Source organism: Cydia fagiglandana, chromosome 13 (genome assembly GCF_963556715.1).
Source record: "Cydia fagiglandana chromosome 13, ilCydFagi1.1, whole genome shotgun sequence".
Lineage (NCBI taxonomy): Eukaryota > Metazoa > Arthropoda > Insecta > Lepidoptera > Tortricidae > Cydia > Cydia fagiglandana.
The window spans coordinates 3,646,842-3,668,924 of NC_085944.1; the positions used below are offsets into that span (position 1 = coordinate 3,646,842).

General features: G+C 37.4%; 2 protein-coding genes across 4 annotated transcripts in view; one reads left to right on the forward strand and one right to left on the reverse strand.

The window, feature by feature from the left end:
* Positions 1-22,083, forward strand: part of LOC134670014 (calmodulin-like) — a 331,833-nt gene that overhangs the window by 201,996 nt on the left and 107,754 nt on the right. The window lies entirely within an intron of this gene.
* Positions 6,591-22,083, reverse strand: part of LOC134670020 (troponin C-like) — a 67,702-nt gene continuing 52,209 nt past the window's right edge. The window contains exons 2-4 of one of the 2 annotated variants that reach the window (XM_063527688.1): positions 16,585-16,701; positions 9,492-9,623; positions 6,591-6,715 (exon numbers count right to left, since the gene is read on the reverse strand). In XM_063527688.1, coding sequence (XP_063383758.1) covers positions 6,687-6,715; positions 9,492-9,623; positions 16,585-16,701 — 278 coding nt within the window. In that variant the 3' untranslated portion in view covers positions 6,591-6,686. The remainder of the gene's footprint in view (positions 6,716-9,491; positions 9,624-16,584; positions 16,702-22,083) is intronic. The other variant, XM_063527689.1, reaches the window with a different exon arrangement.

Sequence of the window (22,083 nt, forward strand, 5' to 3'; positions counted from 1 at the left end):
GGGAGGGGGGAGTGACCGGACGAGATGGTCTTATAGACGTTTCAGAGAAGTAGCAGAGAAAGGTGAGTCAGGATGGCGGGTATACATCAATGGAGCGGCGGTATACGTTAGGACTTAGTGCTAACAACGTGCCAAATGTGCGCCAAAATGTCTCTTCTCATTTCTTCACAAATAATTAGGTACGTTTCCTAATATTGCGTCAAAATGAAAATATCCAAAGGAAACATTTCTGTTAACGCTGACCGAGCCAAAACAAACAATCAATTATATCTAAACAAGCAATCTGCTTAGTCGGATCATCCTATACATTTATAATTGAGTACACATTCGGCGAAAACAAAAGCCGACCGAGCTGTCCACATGATATTATACTCAAGCTCCAAAACAGCGCAACTACACTAAAACAACCTTATGTATTGGGCAGCAAAGTTCAGTTTTGAATGGTGATGTAAATTGAAATAAACAGTTTAAAAAGTTTAAAATCTGAGCCAGTGGACGTAGAATGATAAAATGGGACATGTAGAGGATTATGCCTTGGAATTGAATTGAAATCAAGGCCTTTAAACATGTTTGGTCATAAAAGGTTCAGTTTTAGGAATTTGTCTGTGTTTTTTTTAATGTCATTACCAAAAACTTTTGGTATAATAAGTCTAACCCTAACTACCAAAGGGCAGGGCAGCACATAGCTATTTAGGACTTAACGGATGAATTGAGCTGAATGGAATGGTTCTGGGATGGTTTAAATGTTAGGTATATTTTGCCTTTCATTAAATAAGGGTCTGATTAGTTTATTTTTGTTATATGTTAACTGTGACAAATCCAAGCTTCTGACCTTGAAACTCCAAATTCATAAAGAATCATTAAAATAGGGGTCTTTTTATTGATTTTTATATTTTTTTCAGTAGGTAGGTACTAAAGATTTACGTTACAGCTAAAACTACTATTGAGACTTTAATGCAGTCTAATATTTCTTTTATTTTTATATTAATAATACACATAATGTACAAATACCTCCTATATGTACATGAAATGTCCAGCTTAAGCCTTCAACTATAGTACATTGTACCTACCTATATATGCCAATACTAAAAGACCAAAACACGCCGAAATATGGAAGATTGTAAACTGCTGAATTGAAACATTGTTCCAGACAGCTTCGTGAAACAATCTGTTACAACTATACAGAAACTGTAGGTATGTAAGTGTGTAATAACAGACTGCCGTATTTGAACTTCAAGATATTCACAAGAGACGACACGTACTAGATCCATTCTAGATACGTTATAGTTTACATATCAACTAGTTCTCTTTTGCAGCGCAATTCGGGCAACCAACGTCACTTTTACGTTAGATAGAGTAAGATATCTATTAGATGTGAATTGGATCTCTGTCATATCCTGTGGAAATCGTTCAAGAGTATCTCCAGAATCGCGCAAATGTCAAATTTGACAGGTTAGATCTTAAACATATCGTTATCGTATCTTGGTGATGTCTAAAAGATATCTAATAGATATCTATTTCGAAATCCGAATCGGGCCCAGAGTACAAAGGCGGCATATCTGGGTCGAACTATATTGTCCCAGTTTTAATGGTCCTTATTCTATTTGAGAACAATTTGGGAGAGAATCCAATAGGCTCTGACGAGAGAACTTGTTGAAAAGTCCGACTAAATTTTCGGTTCATATTAACCTTTTGGACGCCAATGACCGATATATCCGCACCGCAAGTCCAACGTCAAGGACGGATTAATCGGTCACAGACCACAGAGTAACATAGACCTACTTGCGTATCCATAAAGTTCAATTTCAGTTTTGACACTTCGGTGACGTGGCGTCCGAGTGACAGCTTTTGTGTTTGACACGGCGTCGAAAATGTTAAATATAAGATGCTATACAAGTAGGTAATTATTATTCAATTAAAACGAGTGTATGTATGTGTATTATACAGGGTGATTCATGAGACGTGAGCAGGACTAATCCTGCACACTCAGTAACTGATAATTGATCGATCACCGTCGTATTTAGGTGAAACAACGACACTTTTTCCTATTTTTAACTTTTTGGTGAGGGCAAATTTAACTCTCTACAATCGTAGTTACCCTACAAGACCTAATTAATAAACATAAAACCTCTTTAACCGTAATGACAGCATTTTGATTACGAAGAAAATAAACTGTCAAACTTGAGTGAGATACCTACGAGTTTTCAAAAGTAACCAGCCCGTGATGACATTGATGACATTCAATTTGACACAGAATATCGGTAGTTTAGTATTCTAATTTTAGGATGACATGCATGTCGTAAATAAATTTATTAATTTTTTTTTCAACACGAGTAGAAAATTAACGTTAATCTCACTAATACTGATACGAAACAGTTACAAAATGCACAGTGTTAGTCCTGCTCACGTCTCCTGAATCACCCTGTATTTTTCACGACACTCTAACTACCTACTCTAAAGCCTAAAGGACTAGGAAGACTTCAATATTGTGAGATTTGACTCCATTGTAACGTAACGGTTACATAACTTATATACATACATACATACATATAATCACGCCTATTTCCCGGAGGGGTAGGCAGAGACCACGGATTTCCACTTGCTACGATCCTGACATACCTCTTTCGCTTCCTTCACATTCATAACATTCCTCATACACGCTCGCCGGTTTAGGGTGCTCTTGACCTGGCCTTTCTTCAGGATTTACCTGTAATTATGTACCTGTAATTTGGGTCTATTCATGTAATTAATTCAAAAATTAGTTGTAACTTATGTAATTTTATAGCATTTTTTCCTAGTTGAGAATACTCAATACCAATTTTAATATCATCGCCACTTTTTTGCAACAAAAAGTTTTATTTAATAATATATTATAGTAATATATTCGTGTAAGTTTTATTTAGTAATATATTCGTAAAATCATAAAATCACGACACCGAAAATGCCATCATTTATAACACCAAGCCGCTTAAAAAAAAGGTCCGCATAAACCGCTTTATTTCAGATTTATGAGGCCATAAAATAATTTGAATCGCGGAATAGGTATCCCTAAAGCCAGCTCCACACTCCGTACGCTAATCGCAGGAATCGCAGAACCGTGAGTGTCAGCGGTCAATATCCCCTATTGTAAATTTCATTCGATAGCGTGACAGGGACGCGTTTGCGTTAAGTGTCGTTTTGAGTTTCCAAAACATCCCGCTTGGCGCGCTGTTAAAAATCCCATACAAATATGGTCATGCTATCGAATGGAATTTGCACTAGGGGTTCGGAGTTCTTGTTACCGGCTTGTTTTTTTTTTCAGATGATACATAATTTTATTTCTAACCTGTTTTTTTTAATACGAATACTTCTACTAAATTCGAGGTTCGCATTAATTCGCGACTTACGTGCAATTCGCACACAAGTGGGGTATAACCTTTATCTGGACCAGATTCATGTAAATATTGTCCTGTGTCCTGTGGCCCGTAAGTCTATGCGAAAAAGGGCAGGTTTTATCAATTTCAGATGTAAATAAAAGAAAGAGATGTAGTAGTAAATCTCGTTATATATTTTTTCATTTCAGATGTTACTCGTTTAAAATAATTTTAATACGTTCAAGTGTCACTGGAGTTTTATAGGTAAAATTGACATTCATTAGCAGCTGAACGCGCGATTCGCACCCAAAGTGTGGTGCAATCTTTATCTGGATCATGTAAATTTCGTCCTGTGACCCACAAACCTACTTACGATCTTGACTAAGAACTTGGAGGTTCTATCTCAGATCGGTCGTATTTGTTCACCAGTGAGGGAAACTCTTTGTGAACGGATATCATTTGGACGCTTCGGGAAAGTTGCTGATTTGTGGCGATTGTCCGATAATTCTGTTGTTTGATTCTCAATGGAGGCAACAGAGTGAAATTATTAATGACACATTGTTTATTTAGATTGTTATGATGGCATCATAATCTAGGGATTTGTTTTCCATCCGTATCAAAAACACACAATTTAATATACACCTTTTTTTAGCCTATGTGTGTGTCCCACTGCTGGGCAAAAGCCTCCTCTCTCCCTTTCCAATCCTCCCTATGCTGAGCACCTATACACCTATAGCAAAAAGTATTGTAATTAAAAAAAAAATGATGTTTTTTTTTTTGCGTTGAGCTTCAGATTAACGTGTAGAGGTTATTTTTGACCACAAATAATTGCTGTTTCAGCTATGCCGTAACAAATACCTAACTAGGTATACCTACTAATTTAAGTATGAGCGTAGCGTTTGCCACAAATTAACTACCTCGTTAATGTTACGTTAAAATACCTGAGGTACCTAGGCAGGTATCTGAGGTACCTAGGCAGGTATCTGAAGTACCTAGGTAGGTACCTCAGATATTTTAATAGGGTTTATATAATAGGGTTTCCATCAAAGTAGGCAACTTTTTATTTCCATGTACAAAACAGTTAACATCGCTCAAAAGAGCTAAACTAAAACACACCAAAGAATAATAGTGTTGATAAAAGAAATTACTATTCTATAGAGGGAAGTTTGTAAAGCTCTTTGAGTCAAAGCTCTGCGTTTACGCTAGTGCAGTGGTACCTCCTCTTTCCTCCTCCTTGCTTCGTTCTCCTCAGTGCTGAGGGTCGTGACCTCCGAATGGAGCACATGATTCCGGATTGCAGTGGTACAGTCACCTGCAATAATTTGTTCCTCTTCGAAGGCCGCAAAAATATGTGACACGCTCTTATGGCTCTACAAATAAGATCGTGTCAGATATTTGTGCGGCCTTTGTTGTGTAACATATAATTGCAAGTGACTGTATGAAGTATAGTTTACTCTTGTTGGTACCGTTACCTTTACCCTTGACGACTTCTAATTCTTAAATGGTTATTACTAAAGTGTGTTGGCGACTTCATAAATCCATATATCCATATATATATATATATAATATAAAATATATATTATATAATATAATATTATAAAGGCGAAAGTGTGTCTGTCTGTCTGTCTGTCTGTTACCTCTTCACGCTTAAGCCGCTGAACCGATTTAGTTGAAAGGTAGAGAGATAGTTGGAGTCCCGGGGAAGGACATGGGATAGTTTTTATGTCGGAAATCATCCCTCAAGAGAGTGCAAAGGGGAGTGGAATTGAAAAAGTGCGCGAATTGAATGATTGCCATTAGCATTTTTACAGGCGCTATCCTATTTTAGCTGCTGTTACTAATACCACGCAGACGAAGTCGCAGGCAAAAGCTAGTAATTAATAATCGTAACAATTTTACACAAATCGACCTATCCCCACAATAAGCTCGATAAAGTCCCACAGTAAGATCTTTTCATTAATATTCGTGAAAACAGAATAAATTGCTGCCGCATAACCTCTCAAACTAATTGGTCTAATTTAAAAGATCAGGAAAAAATAAACAAAATAAAACGTATATAATTTATTACAATGAGGAGTGTACTAAAATTAATTACAGAGAATATAAGTCAAAAGAGCTGTTTATATTAATGACTAGAAAGCTGTTTGGGGGTAGGTAAATACATACGGAGTCGCATTTTGCCTTCTTATTTTTAAGGGGTATTTACATTTTCAATGTTCATGTCGATCAAATAACAAAAAATCGATGGCAAAAAGCGGAACTGCTGTATAGATAGTCGCACCAATAAAAGTCTGCAGCGGATTTGATAGCCCACGCAGTGTAAGTGTTATGTATACGTCATAATTTCATATAAGTTTGACGTTTAAAATGACACTTGCACTGCGTGGGCTATCAATATCGCTGCAGACTTTTTACGGCCTGACTATAACTGCCACTACCACGTCCACGTCACTGGCCACGTCTACACCTCGGCTAGTCTGTGGCCATGAGTAAGACCCTTCATAATAAAAAATAATAATAAAAGAAAAAAAACTTGATAAAAATTTTTTTATTGCATATTTGGAATCAGCGAATTTTTCAGTTGAAAGAAATCTATAAGATACAAGTTAGATCCAAATTACAAGTATTTTTGTTAATAAATCATAACTTCTTATGATTTTTTTTCTCAAAATCGAAAAGTTTTTTGGCTCTGGTGTAAAGTTTGCATTTTGGCGTTTACAGCAGTTCCGCTTATTGACATCGACATATACTTGAACCTTTTTAAAAAATATGTAAATGTGGAGTTTCAGTTGAAAAGATTTTTTGTTAAATTTTTTTTTCTATTTCAAATCATTCAAATGATTTTTTTTTGTTTCTTATTCGTCAGAGTTTGATTAAATTCGTTTATTTATAGATTTCTTTGTTCTGTATTATTAAAAACGCAATTTTACTGAATGTCTTTTGAGTTACAAAATCTTCATTTGAGTTACAAAAACTTATGGTACCTATATATATATTCGTAAATAACACAGAAAATTACATACATTTATTTTGTGCCACATTAGCATTTTGCATTTACTCCGCCCAGATTTAGGGCTCATTAGATGATGCGAGAACTCGTATGCGAGTTTCATTACATTGCGGTTTTTGAATGGTCGGTTGAATTGGACGTAGCCAGTTCGCATGCGAGTTCGTGCGCCGTATAAACCAGCCCTAAGGCTCTTCAAACTTTCCAAATTCTATCAAGATCTTACGAAAAAAAAAACAATAAAAAAAATAGGCCCAAAACTCTTTTATTTGTTTTTCATCACAACCACATCGCTGCCGTCCAAAACGCCGCATCGTTTGTCCCGCCTAATCGCCGGTCATCATCGCCATGAACTCTGCAATCAGAGAATAATCATAAATTCTCAGCGGCACTTAAATTATTCATCATAATAAGCTGGCTGAAAGAAAAGTTGGTTACGGTCGACGAGCGGGCGTCTAGCGGAGCGTTCGGCGGAGCGTTCGGCGGAGCGGGAAGCGCCAACGATTTGAACAGCGTGTATCCAACTCTCGCTAACTCGCATACATTTTGATTGCTTGATATTCTGAACGCTGCACGTCCTGGTTGTGCCATCGCTCACACTGTTAACTGTCCATCGGTGGACCTTATGGCCTTTGTAATAAGGTCCATCGATAGACAATCATTAAGAGTGTTGAAATAGCCTTTATTCCTGACGTATACATTTTTACATTTTCTTTTACACTATACAAGTATTTATCTATGTTTTATTTATTTATGTTTCTACTCTTTTCTTTTGATTATTTTTCTTTGTCAGGCTGTCCTTAGTAGTTTCCGAGATAAAGGCTTTCAAAATTAAGATATTTTTAAAATTGAGCTCGTAAGCCGAGTGCAGTGAGTATGCAGTTTTGACTCAGGCGATGCCGCTTGGCACGATTGTTCTTAAGGTCTAACAAGCTGCTTACGAGCTCATTTTCAAAAATATCTAAATTTTGAAAGCCTTTATCTCGGAAACCACCCATCTACAGAGACTGTTCTAATCTCGTATTGTAGCAAATTTAGTCTTCTTTAAAAAGGTCTAAGGAAGGTACTATCAAAAACTAGTCCTTTAGGGTTATAATCGCCGAAATCTAAAAGAAAACCGAAATTTTCGAGGATTTTTAGATATTTGACAAAGTTGCGTTTAGCGCTCAAAGTCACCAACTTGTATTATTCATTGGGCCAACATCATAAACACGTCTGCAAAAAATCAGCACTACCGGATTTAACGCAAACGCGAAATGTATAAAATTACTGTATTATTATATGTTTATAGTTTTCAAGCCTGAATATAATAATCTATAAATCAGAAGATAATCAAAGAGATTTATGTAAATCTTGTCGAGCAGTTGTGTAGGGTTAGAGCCGGTGTAACTTTATTAATACGTTCAAAAGCGCATTTTAATATGCCTACTAAAAATAAACTATGAAGATCTATATCATTAGTACCAGTTTAATCCGTTTTGAAAACAACACCAATAGTTATTTTGTTTTACAAGGGGACAAAGTTGTTGTTTAACCGCTTGTGCTAATATTGATACCCGAGCAAGCGAAAGATTCCAAAATTACTCGCTACGCTCGTGGTTCAAAAAATGGGATCTTGAGCGTTGCGAGGGTTTCAAAGCACGAGGGTTAAACAAAATTTGCCCCTGAGTGAAACACAAAATTTTTCACCACACCAACCCGAATCAAATATTAAATGTAAAATATCAAACAAAATCAAATCCAAATGAATGTTATTAAATATTTATCATCCAAAATCATCATTTAAAAGTCAATTCTACCAGCAAACATCAGAAAACAACTCAGAATTTGCATTTGATTACTTTGCCTCACATGTGAATAAAATGCAACTTTGCTATCAGTTTTTGAAGTGCAAAGTAAGCCTTTCCGAGCTGGTGTGGTGAAAAAGTTTTTAATTAATCTTTGATTATTTTAAGCCCGAAGCCACCCAAGCATTAATTCAACGGCTTTATTTAGGCTTCTTCATTTTCTTAATAGGCTTACAGAAGTACAATATTACTAGCTTCTGCGCAGACGTATTTGAGAAAATGTATTTTCTGTTCGGAAATGTCATTAAATCAGACTTTAATGGGCTTATCGTCAAGCCTCGGCAAAGTAGAATAAGACGATTTCAGTTTTGTCAACAATAATAATTGTACCAACTAAATAGACTACAATATATTCAAACTCGTAACTACAATCAAAGCAGGTACTTTATAGCTCACTGTACCTATACCGGGTGTGGCCTATAGATTGTACTCCTCAAACGGTGACACTTTTGTTCAAACTTTTAAAAATTATGAAGTATTTACCCTCCCTATTTTTCATACAAAATAAATATTATCTTCAATGGTCGCCATCGCCACGCCATATCATTGTGATTGACGTTGCTTGTCACGACTTGAACATAACAAAATTCGCAATACATTGCGTCTTAGAATAAACTTTAAAGTGTACTAAATATTAAACCACAAGTTATTTTTAAAAGTCGCTGAACAAATGTTGGTCAGTATGAGGAGTACAGCCTATAGTTTAATTTTTTGCTCATATTACAGGCCACACCCGGTATACATGCACGGCTGTAGGTACACGTACGGCGATCTACACCGAGCTGACTCTGAAGTTTAAGTCGGGATTTAAGGCCGAGCCACACCGGCTTGCGTGTGTGTGACGTGCGCGTGTGCGTGCGCTAAAATGTTGGAGCCGCACACGCACACGTCACGCAAGCGGTGTGCCATCTCTCATAAGGATCTGTATACTACAACGCCGCACGCGCACGTGCACGTCACGCACACGCAGTCGGTGTGCACAGGCCTTTAGGTTCAAAAGACTCGAGACCAGATCACAACACACATGCTAAGGCCACGCAAGAGCGAAAGGAATGGCATATATTACGGCCTGTCGCAAGTTGAATTCCAGCTACTATAGGTAATAGAAGGAGATGGCTCTAGAAGGATCACCATGAAAGTCCATAGTGCCAGGATTTCGCGTAGGCATAGGTATCTCCTGAAATAGACATGCTAAGACCAGGCAAGAGTGAAAGAGATGACACGATGGCCAGGTGCTAGTTGGATTCCAGCTACTATAATAGAAGATGGCACTAGAGGGCTCACCATCAAAGTCCACAGTTCCAGAGTCATCAGTGTCGATTTCGGCTATCATCTCGTTCAGCTGATCGGGGGTGAGCTGGTCGTCAAGTGCTGCCATGATCTCACGTAGGCTCGATGTAGGGATGTAGCCGTTTCCTGAAATAACAAATGTTGACTTGAATGATGTCATCCGTAGGGCGCTTGCTTCCGTCAGCTTGCCGGCCATATTTGAGCCGAACGGTATCGTACGCGACGACGGCAAGCGGGAGGGAGGACGCTTATGTGGGTGCGTTGTGCGTTGACACGCTCGCGCCGTCCCACCTACAGGCGACCTCCCTCAATGCGGGGGCTGCGGACACAACAGCGGAACTGAACAAGCGGCGCAAATATCCTGTCCTTGGCGAGGGCTACATATTTGCGCCGTTCGGAGTCGAAAGTCTGAGTCCATGGGGGGCCAGAGACTAAGTCTGGCCATCCAACGCTGCCAATATTCTGGGCACCATAACACATGACAGCGACCTGGGGAGCATTTTTTATTTATAAGATTATTTTAAGTTATATATTGCATTTAGTTTGGTTTGTATTTTTATGTCCCAATAAAGTTGAATTTGAATGTTAACTTAGGTTAAAAAGTTATTTACTTACACTACGCTAGCGGTCTCCAAAACAAAGGACTGTCAAGCGAGCCCTTAATTTTGGCACGAAAAAAAGAAAACGCTAGAACCGAAAGCTCGGCCCTGGAGTAAAATTTTGGAGATTCTGGCTTATATGACATCAAGCAGGGACTATCCTTCCAAATCGTAACGGACAATCTACACACTCTTCTTTTTCAGAGACCTAACCCAATTCATGTTTTTACAAAATTCGTTTTTGTATTACTGTCTATTCGATATGTCCGCATAGGCAATCAATTTTTTTCAGGTTAAAGGCATTTTTCGACTTTACATTTCATTCTATCCTTATCTTTAAACGCGAAAGAAGATTTAGACAAACATTTCAATTTGTTTACGCCGTTTCATCTGTCGCCTGTAAATCTTTTGTTTGTCCATGAATCCGTCTGCAATATGCACTTTGGCTGTTTGGCGATGCAATTGCGTTAATGCATCCAGCGGATGGGCCTGAGAGGGTACTGCACATATTTGCGGACATTGTACTTATGTACCGTCGTACAATAGTATTTGGAAATAAGTGGAAAAATATAACGTATAAAAGCATAATTTTAGAATACCTTTTCAATTTTAAAATGATACATATTTATATTATTACTAGCGAGTTGAAAACATGCCAATATTTACAATACGTTAGCCGCAAAAATTTATGCATGAATGTACGTAAGAAATCTGATATACGTAGTCTAAAAATATATTTTACAAATAATATTTACAGTAAATAATGACATTCTCAAAGGCAAAGCGCAATGGCCAATTGCTGAGAAAATTTATCAAAGGATTTATTATATGCATGATTAAGCAACGAAATTCCACATATTATATGAAAAGCGAAATTGAGAATTTTTCGCCATTATTGCTTAACTTACGCCTTTATTTCATTCCAGTGAGAAAACTTACTTTTAAATAGTTAGTAAAGTATTGTATAATGACTACTTTGTATTCAGTTTGGTTAGGTCTTCGCATTTTTTAAACGCCCTTAGTATCATGAAGACAGAATTGAAAGAGCGAAGGCAAGGCGCATACATTTAAATAGGTCGTAAATACCTACTGAGGTTATAACAGTACCAGATACTATGGGGTCCTTCAAAAAAGAGAGTGTATATTTTAAAGCTCTAGAACCCAAATCTAGGTCCATAAATGTGGAGTCCGACTGAGATTTTAATTTCCTCTTATTGCTTAAAAAATTGGTTTAATCGCTAATGTCTTTTCTTAGTAGAAGAAAACCTCATTTCCATCGTTGGTCCAAATGTAGGTATCTTCACTCAACTTATGAACTTACAAACTAACAATCGATTCAATTTATTTCCAGACTACGAGTCGACTAGAGTCGTAAACCATCGCTTGTAGCCACACTCGGAAAATTTTGACAATTTCATAACTCGGACAAATTGGGAGAAAATTGTACCTCGCAAGACGTGCCAAGAAGCTTAACAAGTCAGACTTATAATAAGTCCAATAATTGGCGGGTCGTAATTTGTTGTTATTTTTATATTGGTCTTATGTCCACACCTAAATACAAGGAACTATTATGTAGTGCATCGTAATAGGCCCGATATTTTTTAGTTGTGATTTATTTTTATTCGTTAGATTTGGATAATATTTGGCTGGCTTAAAGAGCTCCTCATATTTGAAGTAATAAATACGAAACGAAATCAACTAGTCCCGAAATAATGTAATTTTTGGTAGAAAAATATCACACGTTGTCGTAACTCAAAGGAAGTGTTTTAGGAAAAACGAAATGTGAAATTGCGCTTATATTGTTAGGAAACATTATTCACCACAAAATTTAATTAACATCTGACGAAAAAAAATTGTCAACAAATTAATAATCGGCACAATAAGAAGCCAATACATAACAATAGACATAATTATATTAATTATATTGTGTGAATTAGTAAGCATAAACAAATCTGGTATGGTAGGAAAGGCTCGGAAATATTGCGGTACTTTTTCAATGATTTATGTCCAAATTAAATTCACCCACTAGTGAAAAAAAATCTAAAATAACAATTTTTGAATGTATATATCAGTTCCGCAATATACATTAATATTGTGCAATTTACACCCCATTACATTTTACGACCAACTAGCCATTATACAATTGACATGTAAATTGCATACAATTCAAGCTATACGGGTGTGTTCAGATTGACCTATGTTCGTGATTATTTTCTATCGAATGAAAGTTTTATCAGGTTTCAAATCGATGAATTTTCTAGAGAAAAGTCTCGAAAGTACTATTCATTTTTTGCTAACCGTAAAAGCGGGTATCGGATTTTCAAAAACTGCTGCTTGATCCTATTGAACCAAAAATTTATAACCATCCGTCTGGTTTAACACATCACCACTGAGCTATGGTCGTAGCCCTACAGCGTAGCCGATATCGTAGGTTTCCCGGTATGTAGCGAAGACGCTTCGTAGAGGCAAATCGACAATACATATATCGTGATTTGCGCTGAATAGGTTAAGTACTGATACCTCCAAGTTTCAGGAACAAAACCGACCATTGTACGTAGCTTTTATCGATTATCAGAAAGCTTTCGACACTGTATCCCACGAAAGTATATGGACAACACTAAAAGCTCAACAGGTAGAGACAAAATACATAGATATTCTAAAATCTATATACAATAAGAGTACGAGCCGAGTAAAACTGGAAACGATTGGTCCGAGCTTTCAAGTAAAAAGAGGAGTAAGGCAAGGGGATCCCCTGTCTCCAAGAATTTTTATTGCTATTTTAGAAAACATTATTAGCAAACTAGATTGGCAAAAACAGGGCTTACTGATACAAGGAAAAACCTTAAGTCACCTCAGATTTGCAGACGATTTAGTACTACTGGCGGAATCAGCACCAAATCTGCAATACATGATCGAAACTCTACATAAAGCTAGTCGGCAAATAGGTCTTGAAATGAATATTTCTAAAACAAAAATCATGTCAAATTATAAAAAATCGAACATCACACTAGACAATGAATTATTACAATATGTGGAACAATATATATATTTAGGCAAACAAATTGGATTCAACAGAAATAGCAATGAACTAGAAGTAGAGCGGAGAGTGAAAATTACATGGAATAAGTACTGGAGTCTAAAGGAAGTGTTTAAAAGTAAATTGCCAATAAAGCTGAAAAAGAAAGTTATGAACACATGTATAATTCCATGTTTAATATATGCAAGTCAAACTTGGAAATTCACCAAAAAAATCCAGAATTTAATAATAACGTGCCAGAGAGGTATGGAACGTAGCCTGTTAAACTTGAAAAAAATTCAAAAGGTACGACACACGAAGATAAGAACAGCGATTAAAACTATAGATGCACTCAACCAAGCTCAAAAGTTGAAATGGCGATGGGCCGGACATGTGGCACGACTTAAAGACCGCAGATGGACGAAAATTGTCACTCTATGGAAAGGCCCTCCAGGCAAGCGACGCAGTGGAAGACCACACTCACGCTGGGACGAGGACATTATAAAAATAGCTGGACCAAACTGGCACCAAACAGCATTAGACCGAACAAAATGGCAAACTTTGGAAGAGGCCTTCACCTGAGAGGGGTTCCTGTTACGTAAAAATTATTTAGTAAATATTTATAAGCAAACTAACAATTCTAAACTATACCTATTTATTAAGCATAAAATAAAAATTGATTACTAACCATAAAGTAAGAAATATTTAACACTATAAACCTGTAACAATTTAGCGGGAAATAAAAGGCTTTTTATTTTTACTTTATTTATTTATTTACCTCCAATTAACTACATCTTCGGTCTGAACGGACCCTAATTTAATTGTTTCGTACTCAAAAGCATGAATATTCGTTTTTCAATTTATGAAAACGGAACACAATGAATTTTGCCGATAATCGGGCTCCACACAATCGAACGTTTGGGCTCGCGCCAAACTATGACTTTCCTGTTTCCGTATAATACCGTGTACTTAACCTACTCGTATATCACATGAACACTTACACGAACTATTTCTATTTATTATATAAGGAATAATAAAATCAATCGGAAACCGGGAAGTAGATCAAATTTAACTTGCAAGATTTGATTACAGACAGACAGACAGATAGACAACGGTCAGGTGAAACTAAATAAAAGCTTGTAAAAAGGTACCTATTAAACAGTCTTCTTCTTCCTCGCGTTCTCCCGGCATTTTGCCACGGCTCATGGGAGCCTGGGGTCCGCTTGACAACTAATCCCATGATTTGACGTAGGCACTAGTTTTTACGAAAGCGATTGCCATCTGACCCTCCAACCTAGAGGGGAAACTAGGCCTTATTGGAATTAGTCCGGTTTCCTCACGATGTTTTCCTTCACCGAAAAGCAACTGGTAAGTATCTAATGATATTTCTTACATAAGTTCCGAAAAACTCATTGGTACGAGCCGGGGTTAGAACCCGCGACTTCCGAATTGAAAGTCGCACGCTGTTACCGCTAGACCACCAGCGGAACACAATGTATTTCGTCGATAATCGGGCTCCACGCAATCGAACGTTTGGGCTCGCGCCAAACTATGACTTTCCTGTTTCCGTGTAATACCGTGTCCGTGTAACCTACTCATCGTATCACATGAACAATTACACGAACTATTTGTATTTATTATATTAGGAATAAAAAGGTACCTATTAAACAGTCTTCTTCTTCCTCGCGTTTTCCCGGCATTTTGCCACGGCTCATGGGAGCCCGGGGTCCGCTTGACAACTAATACCATGATTAGACGTAAGCACTAGTTTTTACGAAAGCGACTGCCATCTGACCCCCCAACCTAAAGGAGAAACTAGGCATTATTGAAATTAGTCCGGTTTCCTCACGATGTTTTCCTTCACCGAAAAGCAACTGGTAAGTATCTAATGATATTTCTTACATAAGTTCCGAAAAACTCATTGGTACGAGCCGGGGCTAGAACCCGCGACCTCCGAATTGAAAGTCGCACGCTGTTACCGCTAGACCACCAGCGGAACACAATGTATTTCGTCGATAATCGGCCTCCACGCAATCGAACGTTTGGACTCGCGCCAAACTATGACTTTCCTGTTTCCGTGTTACGTGTCCGTGTACAACCTAATCGTATATCACATGAACACTATTGAACAGTTTAGTGGTGCTCAACATGTTATATAAGAGATTGGCAGTCTTTAATATTTAATTATCTTTGATTGTAATAAGGACTTATAAATTTTCATGCGTCGCCATGACCTACTTCGTCCATTGGCCATTTTCTTAATGTTTTGACCCAATTCCATATCAGTATTGCTCGTGTCATAACAATAATCTAAATGATTTTAGTTTTTTTTTATTGACCACACAGTAAGGAAAAGAAAGACAGATTTTCATTACTAAACCGGCCAAGTGCGAGTCGAACTCGCGCACGAAGGGTTCCGTACCATTACGCAAAAAACGGCTAAAATCACCTTTGTTGTATGGGAAACACACTTAAATATTTATTATATTCTGTTTTTAGTATTTGTTATTATAGCGGCAACAGAAATCACGGCTCATGAGATACAGCTTGGTGACAGACGGACAGACGGACAGACGGAGAGCGAGTCTTAGTGATATGGTCCCATTTTTACCCTTTGGTTACGGAACCCTAAAAACATGAAGACAGCTGTCTTTCCAATCATGAGTAATAAATACAATGTGTTTTGACAAAAAAAGTTGTTGCTAAATTTCCACCAAAACTTCCAAGAATCAAAGGTCCGTGTAAAAAGTGGACGTGTAAACAAGTAAACAAAGTGATCGTTGTAAACACCCGAGTGGCGTGCTGTTGGCGTTAGTTGTAAACATAAACACGCTAACTTCTTACTGGGCCATTATACGATAACACTAAGTATTTTAGGAATTTATACTGTAAATTCGGCATTTATGATGAAGACAGAAATTGTCAAAACTGTAGCTCAGTATATAGATAAGCTGCTTATGGACGAAGAAACAGATAACCAGACAGACAGACCGAAGGATACAATGGTTAAATAAGATTTTCTTGAATACGGAAACCTTTAAAAAAGTCTGAGTGAACTTTAGTGAGTGCATTACATGTGATGAATACTTAACATGTCAATACGTAGACGTCCATGCGTTGTAATGTATGAATTCTTATCAGAGCCGTCACACCGTACCGCACGCATGTACGCACACACATAAGCGCCATGACGTCTTTTTTGACGAATGCATTGCACGCACTCGCTACGGGTTTTTTATTTATCTCTCTTTTTTATTCCATACCCAAAGGGTAAAACGGGACCCTATTACTAAGACTCCACTGTCCGTCTTTCTGTCTGTTACCAGGCTGTAGTATTTCAAGAACCGTGTGATAGCTACAGACAGACAGTTGAAATTTACACAGATTATTTCTGCTGCCGCTTTAACGACAAATACTAAAACATACGGAACCCTCAGTGGGCGAGTCCGACTCGCACTTGTCCGTATCTTACCTTCTTTGTCATACAGCCTGAAAGCCTCCTTCAGCTCCTTCTGCAGCGCCTCGTCATCTTCGTCGAGGAAGTGTGTGGCAACTCGCACGAATGAGTCGAAGTTTAGCTTGCCGCTTCCTGAAACGCAATAAAGAGAAGTGTAGCATATTAGATAAAAAATGAAAACACGCACTAAAAGATTAGACATTTATTTTAGAGTGACATTCATTGTAAAATAATCATAAAAAAAAACAAATTTATATATTTGTCAAAAGCCAAAAGAGTTCGTAACATCCTCCCACCTTTGGGAAAGAGGCCCAAAACCCCAAAACTCTTCTTTAGATCTTGCTAGACTGTATTTCAAGCGGGCACAGGCGTTGAACAAGAAGAGTCGTTGAATGTATTGAATCCCATACCCCTTTACGGCCGGGAAAAATATTTTGCAAAAGCTTATGAAAAATGCATGTGAACCGTTTTTATTTGTTATAAAATACACGTAAAAAATGATAAAAAAAATCCAAAGACCCTTCATCATAAAAAAATCGCATGCACGAAAGTGACGTTCAGGATTTAACTGTAAATGCACGAACGTGCAAAATTATTTGGATTTGTAAAAAGATAAGAAAAAATTCAACATTTTACACACCAATACACTAGTATTATAATTGATCTTTAACTTTATATAATCATCACAGTTCTCTTTAAGAATCAACACCGAAACGATTATAGAATGATTGAAAACAATAATCAACAATTATAAAGTAATCTGATTTGATCGAATCTTTTTCTCTCATCTCTTCACAACACTAATATTGATTGTGCCTGAACACTTGAACAGTTAGAAGCCGGGGAACATAATTTACTGTATTTTCACTTAACTAGAATGTTACTGAATCTGTCATAATCAGCATAAGCAGTCATAAGCATACGTATATAAAGGACATTTGCGACTAAACCACGCCAAAGCGTAAAAACGCGTGCTAAGGAAACGCCATCGATTTTGCCATTAGCGTCGCAGTCCGACTAGTGTCGTGAATAAAAAATAATTAGATTTTAAAGTGTGTTGTAGTGAATAAAAGATAATAAGGTTTTAAATGTTTAAATAATTAATGGGAAAAAAATGCCTCGGGTAAGATCCGCAGTAAAACATTGGACTATTGGAGTACAAGGGTCCTCTTGTTATTCTAACCTGGTTAACGGGAACTTGGTAGGATATTGAAAAGATAAAACCAAATGTCTGACATGCAATTTAATATACTCCGCTAACTACTTACAAGGCACTCCGCTTTAGGGCGGGCGCTACTCAAAATACAATCTGTTTTTATAAACCGTTGGCGGTTATGGGGTGACACCATAGTAAACCTTAATCTACGATCGCGAGACGGGCGAAACGCGGAGTTTTGGCCAAAACCTAAAACGAAAGTCTAGTGCACTCACGGATACCGGGTGTAGCTTTCATCCTGGAACTTAGCGTAGCAGACAGATCGACGTAGATCAGCGGCGGGCGTTCATCGAGCCCCAGCTGTGACAAGCTAAGGCGAGAACAAGCCGCGGCGCTTGGAGTTTCACGGGAAGGACCCGCGTGAAGACACCTTGGAGTCGTCGGACGGCAGCATAGCCATCCGACACACGGCCTGCAAGTCAAGGCCGCGTCCTACGGCGTAGAGGCAGCGTCAGCATGACGCTCAGCAAAATCGGGGACGCGCAACAGCGCGCCAGGGAACACGATCACCAACCGTGCTCATGTCCATCGGCGACACGGGACGCACTAAGTAAATCACGCGCACAATTCACGCACAGCGATATACGCACTTTACAAATCGGTCTCCCACCAGCCGGACCAGGCGGCGGAAGGAGACGAGGCAATCCCTCTTAATCTTTAATTAGAAACCATCTACATCCTAGCGTATTCCCATTCCAAGTTCAAGTGAAGTGCCAGTGACAGTTCGAAATAAAATCCTACCTGTCACGTTGCGTTTCGATTCACATCAACACATTGAACGTCAAACCAACTTAAATCTTTTCTAAATCAAATGATTCTCGAAAAATATCAATGCTCATTAATACTTGTAATATTCTAAGTGGTTAATAATAATTTCAAATAATTACATTTATATCGTACGTTTCTACTTTGTTTCCTTTGGAATATATCCTTGCTTATGCCTGAACAAAACGCCTATATTCTTAGCTGTCACCGGGCTGTCAAACTTACGACTACCCAACGAAAGTCTTTTTTATGTTTTTATATAATTTCATAAATGATTCTAAAATACAAATTAAATTAGGATGTGACCTACTTGGGCGGTTAGGATATATCACGAGGATCATTTTGATATACGTGAAGCCAGGTTTGGTTCAACAATCTTTGCACCATCTGGGTGACAAGTTCCGTTCGAGTGGCATACTCTTTGGACTTGTTTCTTCGAAACCAGTTAGCCAGGAGACAGGATATGTTAATCAACCTGCAGCTAGGAAGGTACATTACAGTTTTACATAAGTGTCATACTCTGGTGTATGTTGTTCTGTCGAAAATGCGACACTAATGTTGTATAGGTCACGTTGTATGAGGAAGTATATGTTTGGTATAGGAAATTATGTAGCATCGCTACAATATCCCCTCTCTCGGCAAAGAGGTTAAGCACCGGTTAACCGAGGCAGCCGGGGTAACCGGAGAAAAAAAATTAACCGGATACCTACTCAACAAATCCATTAGGACGTTAATTATACATGCAGATATGCCTATCTGTTTGACATTATTTCTAAATTTTAACTCTATTAGAAATCACAGTGCATGGCCACTACACTGTGGTTTCTGCAATCTAACTAAAAAATATTTTTTAATTCAAGTAATCCTATATTGACTGGTCTAGCCACTATTCAACATAAATAATAATAAGCTAACTCCCTATTCTAAGGTTCATTAAAGTATTTAAATCCAATTTAAATATTAAGTATTTTCAACTATATTTATAAATTCTTACTATTTAGTATATTACAAGTAATCATATACCTAATGCAATATTAAGAATTAAGTTTTAATATGGCATGCCCTACTATGTGCATGCCTATGACTACAAAATTAAATTACTAGTACCTTAATGTAATGTGGTAACTAGTTGCTAATTTATATCTACAAATAATATCAATAATAGTGGAGGCTAACTTGTAGCTCACACTCAAGTCAAATCCCAATGTGTAGCCAGCGGGCTTACACTAAGTGAAAAAAAAACTTAGTTTTCTTTTTCATGTCTAAGTCAGTGAATTATATCCAATATAATTACATCACCCTGGACCCTTAGGGTGTGTAGTCACAAAAAAATTTGGTTTCCCTGGAAACGCTTGAAAAAAAATCTTGACCAAATGAGTCAAGGAGGTACGCGTACTCAAAAAAATGGGTTGTTACCTAAGTTCACCCGAATAAAAAATAAGTTACTAACTTGAAAATACACCTTGTAAAATATAATATTGAGCATAATGTCACTGAACCAATGCTTTAAAATTAAATGGTAACTGATTTTTTCAGATTACCTTAACTACAAAGCGGTTTGCTCTAGCAGTCGGAAATTCGGAGGTTGTGTGACGAATCAGGAATACTACTCCAAATGGAATGCAGCATGCCGTTCAACAACATGTCCCTACCTTTAGCGAATACAAATGGTGCATATTTCAGCAGAACTTTAAAAGATGCTATGCTAAGATAGCTGAAATTGAGGTTGATTCTGAGACCAATTTCCTCAAATTTCAAAAAAAAACAAAAACAAATAATATGAACATTTAAGTTCTATAAAATAGTTCTATTTAGAACCGAATAAGTCAAAAACCAAGAAATTTAGAGTGTCTCGTCTATCATACTAAGTTTCCGGAATGAAAAGTTTGAGTTGGTTTGAGAAATAAATAAAAATGGATAAATATTTTAATACTTTTGAAATGGGTGGGTCGGGCGGGTGGTTGTCTAACGCGGCACCCCATGGTCGCGTATTAAACAATGAGGCATTAGGCACGGGTAGGGATGGGTAGATAAGGTATCCCCCCCCTCCTACTTCATAAAATTCCTCTCCTTCCCCGTCCGGCATGTTGGTAGAAAAAATGGTTTGCTTGTGTCAGGGTATGTAATAGAGTATAATAAATTGGTAACACTTCACTTTATACAGGAAGTGTTAAAATAAATTACCTACCTCTCAAATGGAGCATGGTGAAAAAAAAAATAATATGTGGCTGAGCGCTATGCTAATTAGTCATAGTGTAGCCTAATAATAATTGTAATAATTGATGAATTTGCTACCCTGTCACAAGTAAACTTACAAATTAATTAATTTTATATTTTTAATACAAATAATTTCCGTAATTTTTTTAAAAATAAAGTTTTTTTAAATGACAAAAATTTTGTAAATTGATGTTATCGCTTTCCAAAGCTCACAATAACCAGGCTATATATTTAATTTAAGCTTTCTTCGGGCGCCATTGTCGTGTATAAAAAAATAATAATTTATAATAGCGTTGGGACATTGTAGCGAGTAAAAAATAATAATGTTTTAAATGTTTGAGTAATTAATGGGAAAAATGCCTCGGATAAGATCCGCAGTAAAACATTGGACTATTGGAGTACAAAGGTCCTCTTGTTACTCTAACCTGGTTAATGGGAACTTGGTAGGATATTGAAAAGATAAAACCAAATATATGACATGCAATTTAATATACCCCGCTAAATAATTACAAGGCACTCCGCTTTAGGGCGGGCGCTACTCAAAATACAGTTTGTTTCTATAAGCCGTTGGCGGCTGTGGGGTGACACTATGGCAATTCTTAACCTACGATCGCGAGACGGGCGAAACGCGGAGTTTTGGCCAAAACCTAAAACGAAAGTCTAGTGCACTCACGGATACCGGGTGTAGCTTTCATCCTGGAACTTAGCGTAGCAGACAGATCGACGTAGATCCACTCTAACTGCCCAAGTAGGTCACATCCTAATTTAATTTGTATTTTAGAATCATTTATGAAATTATATAAAAACATAAAAAAGACTTTCGTTGGGTAGTCGTAAGCGTGACAGCCCGGTGACAGCTAAGAATATAGGCGTTTTGTTCAGGCATAAGCAAGGATATATTCCAAAGGAAACAAAGTAGAAAACAGTAATAAAAAGTATAATTATTAGTAATTATTATTAACCACTTAAAATATTACAAGTATTAATGAGTATTGATATTTTTCGAGAACCATTTGATTTAGAAAAGATTTAAGTTGGTTTGACGTTTAATGTGTTGATGTGAATCGAAACGCAACGTGTCCGGTAGGAGATTATTTCAGACGTCACTTACACTTGGAATGGGAATACGCTAGGATGTAGATGGTTTCTAATTAAAGATTAAGAGGAATTGCCTCGTCTCCTTCCGCCGCCTGGTCCGGCTGGTGGGAGACCGATTTGTAAAGTGCGTATATCGCTGTGCGTGAATTGTGCGCGTGATTCACTTAGTGCGTCCCGTGTCGCCGATGGACATGAGCACGGTTGGTGATCGTGTTCCC